General features: G+C 34.6%; 2 protein-coding genes and 1 non-coding gene across 3 annotated transcripts; all 3 read right to left on the minus strand.

Annotated features, from left to right (window-relative positions):
* Positions 1-1,722: 1,722 nt before the first annotated feature.
* Positions 1,723-3,553, minus strand: LOC113728853 (mitochondrial metalloendopeptidase OMA1-like). The gene is made up of 3 exons (XM_027253214.2): positions 2,606-3,553; positions 2,204-2,352; positions 1,723-1,963 (listed from the first exon to the last, which is right to left on the minus strand). The coding sequence occupies exons 1-3, from the start codon at positions 3,551-3,553 to the stop codon at positions 1,723-1,725; spliced, it is 1,338 nt and encodes a 445-aa protein (XP_027109015.2).
* A 4,251-nt stretch (positions 3,554-7,804) lies between these two features.
* LOC113732224 (large ribosomal subunit protein eL31) lies at positions 7,805-9,975 on the minus strand. Its single transcript, XM_027257890.2, has 2 exons — positions 9,799-9,975; positions 7,805-8,221 (listed from the first exon to the last, which is right to left on the minus strand). The coding sequence occupies exons 1-2, from the start codon at positions 9,882-9,884 to the stop codon at positions 7,942-7,944; spliced, it is 366 nt and encodes a 121-aa protein (XP_027113691.1). The 5' UTR covers positions 9,885-9,975; the 3' UTR covers positions 7,805-7,941.
* On the minus strand, positions 9,235-9,319 carry LOC113733566 (small nucleolar RNA SNORD25). Its single transcript, XR_003459071.1, has one exon. It is a non-coding gene; the product is annotated as a small nucleolar RNA SNORD25 (small nucleolar RNA).
* Positions 9,976-10,735: the final 760 nt, after the last annotated feature.

Here is a 10,735-nt window from a genome sequence, read left to right on the forward strand (position 1 = left end):
AACTTTCAGAAACTCCAATCTAAATGGGCTTGAAGTATTTTTGTAAGTTCGGGCACAGGTGCCTTATGGTAATTAAAACTTTTTGTTATTCTTATTTTTTAAGGTCATTAAAAGTTGCTAATATAATACCTTTTTTCTTCTTAATTTGTTGTTTCATTTTATGATTTACTATTTTTTAGTACAAGCAGGAGGGTTCGAATCTGAAACCTTTTAATCACATTCCCTCCCCTCCAACCATCTAACCCAGCCTCCCACCCTCCCCCAATTTTATGTTATACTTTATCTCTACGTAAGTTGATAAGTTAAAGCTATACTTTTTTTTTCTTATAGGAGTTGTTGTAATTACATTAACCATACATTCAGCTTTCATGCATAAATTGGATTTTCACTATCAGCATATTGGCCATTAGAAGAGAGAGACCATGAAAATAATTTAAGGCACTCACTATTTTCAAGCGGAGAAAACTGATCCGTAAAAGTCTTATTAGCAAACTTAAGAAAGAGGAAATAGGAAAGAGGAAATCAACTCCTCAAGATTAAATTTAGCCCCCTAAACTATCAATTACAGGGTTTTAAATGCTGTCACAATAGTGCAATAGCCATAATTTGGCGAGCCTTTTATGTGAAGTTAAATTGATCCTTTTGCATCAATCTTTTTTTTTTTTCTGCAAACGATAGATGTTTGTATTGATATATGTCTAAACATTACAGTATTCGAGCAACGGTTCAATCAACTTTACAAAAATGTAATTCAACACTTAAAGAGTGACAAAAATTCTTTCCTAAACTTTTGCATCAATCACCCAACCATCAATTGTATAAGAAGACAGTGTCCCAAATTTGATACTTATTTGGGTTTTTAGTTAAGGGGAAAAAAAAAATAGATCACTGGTTTGGCAGTTGGCACTTAGGGATTATTCTAAAATGGGCAATTTGTAAACTTACAACAGAGGAAAATTGTTTGTTGTCATTTGAGTCCTAATAGGCCAGCCAAAATTTATCCGTTATAACATCAAATAACTACCTAGTTTGCAAGAAACTAAAAAGTGCTAGTTTTTGCAACTGACAGTTTAGGAGGCGAAATACAATGACCAAAAATTTAGGTGGATTATTGAAATTAACCTGGGAAAAAAAAAATCAATGTTGTCATTAAGCATTGATCTCTTGTTCCATAATGGCATAATGCATGTAAACTTTACATTTGCTTATATTAGGAAATCAGAACAGTAAAAGGCATGTCATATGCACTCTGATTAGCCTATCAATTGAATAGATCATACCAAGTTTCTTGAAAAACATTTACTATATATTCATCAGGCTAGGTACGATCACCAGCAGAAAATTTAGACCCAAAAGAGGGAAATAAAGAAAGAAGAATAACCAGCAGAATACTACTCAGATTCAGCACATTTATATGCTCAGACAACCTAGTCTTGAACAGTCATCGGTTTACTAACTTGCTGAATCCTTGTTTGCCTCATTATTTTGACGGTTCATTCAACAAAATTAACCACTCATATTTGCTGTATTTGTCCTTTCTCCCCACAATCTGAACTATCCATTTAGGAAGACTTTAAAGTTGGTGTCATTCAATTGGAATACAAGGGATCCAGCAAGGGATGATCCAGATGAGTCTGCAGATGTCACTGAACAGCAAAATTTGTGAAGATAGGCAAGCATGAACGATTCCTAAATCCAGAACATATACATCCGCTTTACTGATCAATTGAAGAAGCTGAATCTCTGACCCGCTTTAACTTTCTTATATACATCCATTGCTTGCTTCACCATTTCATCTTGGGCAAGAATTTTAGCTCTTCTTTCACAAGATGGATGAGTTGAGAATGCATGTTCATCTGGACCATACAGGCTATGCCACCATCTTACTATTGGAGCATATAGAGGGTCGTAGCCAGCTGCAGCCATTAGCATCATTCCAATATGATCTGCTTCGAGCTCATCCCTTTGAAAGAAGAAAGACAACCGAAAATTGTTTGAAAAAAATATTAGGAAAACAAAGACAGCAGTCCTCATTTATGGTTGCTATGGAGTCGATGAGGCATAAAAGTGCAGAATCAAGGAAGAAAAGGGAAAAAATGACAAAGTTCACTGATCAGAACCATGAGGGCATTGCAACACTGATGCGATATAGCAATAACCTCTCTCACTGGAATATAGCAGAGTGTTTGCAAGAACGACTTACCTCCTTGAGAGGAAAGAGTAAATCAAAGCCCACAACAATCCAATTGGTAGGATACCAACATGACGGAGAAAAGGCGAAACTAGAAGGACATAAAGCCATAAGCCCCTCATGAAAAGTTCTGCTTTATGGTGTGCCAATCCGTGTCCTACCTGTTATAATCGGAAAAGCAATATATATCACCGCAAATTCTTTGTTTTGCTTGTTTCACCATAATAAAAATGGAAAATAGTTCCAACTGAATAACAAGGGTACACGACCAAATTATTGGGCATAACTAAATAGGATACCATCCTATCAGCAAGTCAATTTGTAAGCAAGAGAGACAATCAACTTGTATATGAGTATAACATCTAGAGAGAGTGGTAAATCAAAAAGTATTCAACGCAAACAGCCATTCCGCACCTCATGCGACAGGCTAGTTGCTATAACAGCATCAATAAACGCATCAAAGGAGTCTGCATCTTTGATCATCCTTCTACCTTCTTCGCTCCCTGCCAATGTTAGCACCCCAGTGTAAAATACAATCTTTCCATCAGAAAGATACTCGGCATTATGAAAATCAGAATCAACCAGCATCACTTCCCAATTCATTCCTTCCACATGCTTAGTACCATATCTTATCCCAAATCTTCCATCCCTTCTTTGTGGGCTGATCTCCTTCTGACCATCATCAGATTGAACAGCCATGCTAAAATGATCACAATCAATTTTCTCAGGAGAGTAAATAGAAGCATGGTAGTCATGTTGGAGCCCCAAACCATCATACATTCCTTCAAGTATCTTTCCTAAAATCTTCCCCACTCGAACACCTTCTGGGCTTGTTGGGGAGAGTATTGTTCCCCTGTATTCCCTTTGATAGTTCTCCCATTTTACCCTGTCGAAGAACTTTGACAGTAAGTCAGTACTTAGCACCAGATGAACTCTATCAGAACAAGGAACCACCTGCAAACTACCAAAGATCATAACAAAGACCACACATTTACCCACAGATCTCATACGAATCCTAAGCCATTCCCGAAAGGGAGAAGAGGGTTCTTCATCATTACTAGCTTGGGAAGAGTAACACATTCTTCTTCTTCCATTACTTCCAAGTAGTACTAAAGTTGTATTATTGCCAGTCCTAAATGATTTCTTAACATTTTTCAAGCCAAGCCCAGATAAAGATGTAAACCTTGAATATTTTCTTACAGGCATTATGATGGACTTCTCTATTTGAAGTCTTTGCTGTTGCTGATGACGCAGAAACCTGAACTCGGTAAAGAAAGCTGCATTTTGGTTGAAAGTTGGAAGCTTTTTCTGGGTTGTGCTGAGGAAATTTGGGAGCTTTGATCTGAAATGCGAGAAACCCATTCTGCTACAAACAACTATAATTTTCAGGAAGGAATAGCAAGGCCTCAGGTCTGAGCTACATTTCTTTTGTATCAGGGTTTAATGCGCAGAGGATAAAAGGGTTTTAGAGTTGCCTACATCTAGCTCAACAAGAAGGGAAAAAACACAAAGGACTTTTACATAGTTGTCTGCCAATAAACTACACGAGAATGGTTCCAAGAAAGAAGGGTTCGTATGATCGTATCAATCGCGTTTGCAGTTCGCATCCGTTTACCCGAAAATGTTATTTGCATTCCCATTTTTTTTTATTTACACTTTCACTGTCATTTCTATAACATAATTTTTATTTATTAAATCATATGATAAGATAAAATAAACGATTAAGGTGCAAATAACCAAAAATAGAGTGTAAATAACGTTTCATTGCAGGAAAATGTAAAACGGGTGATGTATTAATGTTGTTTATGTTAGGCAGTTCATATTGCTCGACGTAATCCACATAGGAGGTGGTGCATGTTGATGCTATTGAGACTATTGATATACTACTATAGTACTAGCCCAAAAAACTATTTATACACTATTAATTTTCTTGTATGGAACTTATAGTTTATGCTGTCATATAACTCAAGTTTGAGTCGGTTGTAGGAACTCGTGTAATCTTCATATTTAATGCCTATAATTTATAGGTGGCAAATCAACTCATTTAATTAAATTTATTCATACTCGCTCATGAATAGATAGGTACGGATATATTAAATTTTTGCATATGGGTATCAATGGATTACCCAATTATACCAATTTATTAAATGGGTATTATTGGATAACCCATCAAACCCAATTAACCTATTTAAAATTATCTTTCCTCAAGTCTCCTCTCTTTCCCCACCCATTTTTTTTTTTCAGATTTTTCATTTTGTCATGATGTTAACTACTTTTATTTCATTATTATTATTATTTGTTGGTTTTGTCTTATCATTTTATTTTCTCTTTGTTTGTTAAACTTGCTTCTTTTTCAACGTTACCAATTTATAATAAGTTTTTACCGCTTTTCCTATCTTTCCAAAATGAAATATTAAATTTATACATGAAAAAAATGTTAGGAGTTCAAAATTTTTGGATTAAGTTTTTATGTTAACTTTTATAGTACTTAGTTCAAATTTTTATATTCTTATTATTCAATTATTAAATAGCATGTAATTTTGAGACATAAAGTACGGATAGGAAAAAAATTGATAATTAGGCTTATTGAACATTATAAGTAAATATTTAAAACTAATGATGGGTGAAAAGGGCGGTATAAATTGATAATTTAGTTTGCAAAAACGAATTTAAATGAGTTTACAAAAGTTAAAATAAATGGGTTATAAATGGGTAATTGGGTTACCCAATTCATTTTTTGACTTACTCATTTATACCCATCTCATTAAATGGATATAAATGGGTTGACTCACTTATACTCATTACTCATTTTACCCTATCCAAACCCGCCCAAGTCATCCATTTTGACACCTCTAGTTGACCGGGAATGGAAAAGAAAAGATTTGACTCTCTAGAGAGTCTTAATTGAGGTTCTGATTCTACTTACCCAAACGTGTGGGGTGTAATTGTTCATCTTGCATTCAACTGGGTACCGTAGCAGCTGAATTCGTTTAGCCTGCATTGCTATAGAACTATCTTCCTCAATTTTTTTGGTTTGTATAACTTTTGGAAAGAACGAGATTTGTAATTTTTTTTTTTTTGGTGTCGAGTTGATAAAAACTGTCATTCTTCCAATCACAAAAGTGGATCACAAAAAATGTTGCTTAGCTATTTGAAATCCATTATGAAGATGAAGATGTTCTATTCCAATTTGCAGCCTGGGAAGAATTGTGGAACATTCTTCTATTTCCATTACTGCCGCTACTAAAATAGTGGTGTTGGAAAATGCTAGTTTCCATCCCTAAACTTTTGATCATGAACACATTTCGTTCTCAAATTTTTTGGCGTAATATATTTAGTATCTAAACTATCAATTTTTAACCAATTTCATCCTCAAATGAGAATTTAATCAATTTGAACAGAAATTAGAGACTTGATGAGTATGACTCCGTAAAGTAAAAAGTCTTGCATAATTTAAAATCAGCAAAATAGAATGGCTATCTTCACTCTTTCAACTCCAATATCTTTCTTCCCAACTCCAATTTCCGTTCAAATTGATTCATTTCCCATTTGAGGAAAAAATTGGTCAAAAATTGATAGTTCAAATACTAAATGTGTTATACCAGAAAGCTTGAGAATGAAATATGTACATAGCTCAAAGTTTAGGGATGAAAATTGGTATTTTCGCTGGTAGTATTAGCATGAGTTGATACATTTACATTTTTCAGACCATGCTCGGAGGAAATTAGGGAATGAAGTTGTACCGTCGTTTGTAAGTCGGAAGCCGTTTGGTTCTGGTGAGAAAACATGGGAGCTTTCTACCCAAAAAAGGAGAAAACTCGGGAGCTTTAATCTGAAACAAAAGGAGCCGATTATGGGATGTGACTAGAGGTGGCAAAACGGGTGATTTGGGCGGGTTTGGGTTGGGTAAAATGGGTAATGGGTATAAGTGAGTCAACCCATTTATATCCATTTAATTAGATGGGTATAAATGGGTAAGTCAAAAAATGAGTTGGGTAACCCAATTATCCATTTATAACCCATTTATTCTAATTTTTTACAAGCTCATATAAATTCATTTTGTAAACTAAATTATCAATTTATACCATTTTACACCCATCATTAATTTTAAATATTTACTTATTATGCCAAATAAGTTTAATTATCAATTTTTTTTCCTTCCGCATGCCATGTTGCAAAATTACATATTATTTAATAATTGAACAATGAGAATCTAAAAATTTGGACTAAATAATAACAAAAAAATTTAATCCAAAACTTTGAACCCCTAGTATTTTTTCGTTTATAAATTTAAAATTTCATTTGAAAAGGTAAGAAAGGAATCTAAAATTTGTCATAAATTGATGATGCTAAAAAATGATCAAATTAATAAATTACAAGGAAATAAAGCGATAAGATAAAACCAACAAATAAATATAATAAATAAAACAAAAATACTTAACATCAAAAATAGTTAAAAATCCTTATGAAGACTAGCAATCACTTCATTTAGCATACAAATAAAGACAAATTTTCAATAAATACGAATAACAAGCGACTTAAAAAAACTGAAAATTTTCTCTCAAAAAAACAACTTAAAAGAAGGAGGTTTAGAAGTATCTTACCAAATAGAGAAGAAACTGAAACTCAAAACCGGTAAATATACGGAGCTTCGTAAGAGAATTGCGCAACTAAAATTTCGTCGCATTTGTTTCACCAGCTGATCATGATTTCAAAGTCTCAAGTTCTCCTCTCTCTTATTAGCTCTCTGCTTCCTTCTTTTCAAAAATTTCCCTCGTTTCTTGCTTACGCTGCCGACTCACGAGTCACGACCGATTCTTCTAGAGCGAGGATTTCACTTGGTTTTTATTTTTCTAGAGCAGGAATGTCAGTTAAATGGGTTAAATGGGTTAGATGGGTTACCCAATTAAACCCATTTAATAAATGGGTTTAATTGGGTAACCCATTTATATCCATATATAAAAATTTAATGTACCCATATCCAGTTATTAATGGGCGGATATGGGTAAAATTAATTAAATGGTTTTATTTGACACCTCTAGATGTGACCAGTAAATGAAAAGAATTTCTTCTTAGCCAACATTGATCTGTTGTCTACATATATTCTTGATCCTTTAGGGAGGATTATAAATGGCTCTGTTTCGCACATACGTTTCCAGTGATTAAGAAAGGCATGCCAAAGGTTTTTGGAGTCTTAATCTGGCTAGCTTGAGAAGAAAAAAGATACATCAGACTATTACCAGAGGCTAAGGCAGAAATGGAAGAGAATTGCTCGGTCATTGAATAATCTTTAACCCAATGGCACAAGGTTTAGAAACAAATACGAAATAAGGTGGATTTCTGTTTATCTAGACCGTTAGACATTTACCAAAACCGAAGCAAAAAGAACAACTTTTGCTCCTTCACTTTTATTCGGTTATTTCAACCAGCCAAACATTCTACAAGTACAGCCAAATGCCCTTTAAACTTTAAGTGTCTGGAGACCAAAACAATGAACTTTCAACTATAATAGATCATCATAATGGCAAGTAAATGCAATGTAGATGAAGGCTGCAAGCCTGCAACATTTCGAAAATTAATTGAGAATATACGAATTGAATGCCACAATCAGTCTGAAACAAGCAAACAGCTGATATAATAATAATTCATTCAAGTCATTCTCCTGTAGTAAGGGAGTCAAAACTGAACTAACATCAAAATGATCTAATAATACAGCCAAAATTGCAATGGCATAGAAACTGAGAAAATTATCACTCATCATCATCATCAATAACTTTAGTACCCAACCCCTTGAATCCCTCGGGAACTTCAGTAACAGTAACCAAGGAGTAAAGCTCCTCCTTGGCATCTTCATCTTCATTTCTCTTGCGTGCAATTCGGACACGGACTCTTCTTGGCACACTGCGGATCCCACGGCTCCAAACGAACTTGTTCAGCTTCACATCAACTCTAACATCAGTTGTTCCCATGGCCTTCTGGGCAAACTTCCTGATTTCCTTGATGGCTTTTGGAGCTTTCTTCTTAAATGTGCTGCATATCAAGAACCAAACTCATTACAGAAGTCAAAAAGCATCACTCAATTGAGCAAAAACAACTAATCAATTAAGCCTCCAAACAAGAAATATGGTTTACAACAAAGCGAACTCTATGATACACTTCCTAATGAGAAACTGTTTCACGTGGAAAACTAAAGCTTCCTAATAAGATTGACAGTGAATAAAGTTTGCTATCCTCCAGTGGCTTCTGTTTTACAAATCTGAAATTTCAAAGGCCATTAATCCACTGGACAGAAAATCATCTGATGAAAAAAAAACACAGAAAACTTGGTTCCAAACAGAGACAGAAATAACAAAAAGTAGAAATTGATATGAGCTGAATCAAGACCACAAGTGCTATGGGAAGAAAGGATGAAAGCAGCAAAGAGTATCATAAGGTCCTTTCACAAAAGTTACTGTTTGAACCAACCATCATCCAAGCGTCCAAGTATGACAAGACTTTTTAACTGTTGATTGCTTCTTTCAACTAATGGTGGTCAACTGTGATATATATTTAGTTAAATACATTGGTCTTAAACTTACACTGGAAATGGAAAGATTCAAGTTCCATATACAGGAATATTAACTCAGTAGAACCAACAAAATCTTAAGCAGAAAATTAGTTTTTAAATCCTTTAAAAAAACCACATAATTGAGACAAATAATTAAGACAAACTGTTGAGGTCTATGTACAGAGAAAATTTCAATCTGGTTTCTACCACGGCCAAGTTAAATTCTTAACAGCACAGAGCTCATCTATATCTGGTTTTTGCGTCCTGTCATGACCAAATTAATTGACCTAGTGTAAACCATCAGCTGCAGTTTTAATCAAATTTTCTAAAATAAAACTTCTACATGTGGGTGAATGCTCAACAAAATCCAAAAACAAGGCAGCAAATGACAAAAAAATGTTTGAATAAAGCTCTAATTTTGTCGATCACAGCTATAAAAATGCTTAATTGTGATCAGCAATAGGAACTCGAAATTGGGAGGTAGCTACGAATGAGAAACAACTCAGTCCCTTAGATGTTCATAAAGAGTTGCGATCATGTTCGCAATTCATTACAGGTCTGTAGAACTCATCACTGTTGTTTCATTTGCCAACATCCACCGAAAAGGTCAACAAGAGGGTGGTTAAGGACACATCCAAGAAAACATGCATGATCGCTTCAGCTCAATTGTTCATCCTATATTTACACAAATAACAGTAAGAAGCAAAAGTGTAAAACCACAACAACTAACAACCAAAATGTCAAGCCTTGTACATATAACCTTGACTCATCAAAAAATATATGACAGAGAATCCATTTCCAATGTTGAATTTTTTATGCAAAATGCAACTTTTGATAGCCATCCATGGAATTCAGAGATTTCTAAATGCAATTAAAAAAGCAGCCAATGGTTTGGACTAAAATGTTTCGCAAGACCGTATAAAAACGAAAAAAGTCATGAAATTATCAGATCAACAAAACCTAAAGAACGCAAAATCAATCATATAAGCATCTAACTGTGTATTGTGTGTGTATTCACACTTGAGACAGGAAGAGAAAGAGACGCAGAAGTTAGGGTTACCATCCATGGAGGCGTTTGTGGAGGTTGATGGTGTACTCCCTTGTAACAACCTCCTCCTTCCTGGGCTTATTTCCCTTCTCAACCATTTCGCCGACCTCTCTTTCTCTCTCTCAAACCCTATACGCCTCTGTGGTACTTCGGGAAGCTGAGGCTGCTAAAGAAACCCTAGCGTTGGGATGACAGGTATTTATAGGGATTACGGAGAAAGCAAGAATAGGTAGGTCGGGCTGGTTTCAGATGGGTTTCAGATGGGTTTAGTGGTGGGATTAAAATGGGCTTTGGGTTTTATGGGTCATCCACGGTCTTCAAGTAAATTTGCATCAGTGGGTATCATGGGCTGCCGGAGGTGGAGGGTTCGGTGTTTGCATATACTCCATAAGTTTAAGAAAAAAAAAAGGTAACATTACAAAAATAAAAAGGAGAAATAAGAGGTGTAAATGAACATGATCAATTAAAAACTCTAGTGTTCAAACTTGTTTCACGTATTTTTTGACAAGCTTGAAAATGTAATCAATATTGACGTATTTATTTATCGAGTCGAACTCAAATAAGCTTTTATTGAATCGAGAGCTAAAGTAGCTTGGGCATTTTGCATATAAAATTCAAATTCTATGTTAATTGAGTCAAATTCAAGCCAAAATGCTATTTGTATTTGGCTTAATTAGTTACAGCATGAAACTAATATAAACTCTTTTTGAGCTGAACTTGATTCTTGCTCTGTATTTTCGTCTTGGATGCGACAAAATCTATGATAACCCAAACACCTATTAGATGTCTCCAAAATTTAATTTAGTTCTCAAAAATATTACTTAGAGTAACTTTGAGATCAGTTGGTAAGAGTCTTGGTTCGACTCTCTAGTCATCCAAATTTCTTTTAGTTGTCTTTTTTTTTCACAACGATAGGATTTCTATAATCTAAACTAGCCTAATCTATGGG

This window comes from Coffea arabica, chromosome 2e (genome assembly GCF_036785885.1).
Source record: "Coffea arabica cultivar ET-39 chromosome 2e, Coffea Arabica ET-39 HiFi, whole genome shotgun sequence".
Classification (NCBI taxonomy): domain Eukaryota; kingdom Viridiplantae; phylum Streptophyta; class Magnoliopsida; order Gentianales; family Rubiaceae; genus Coffea; species Coffea arabica.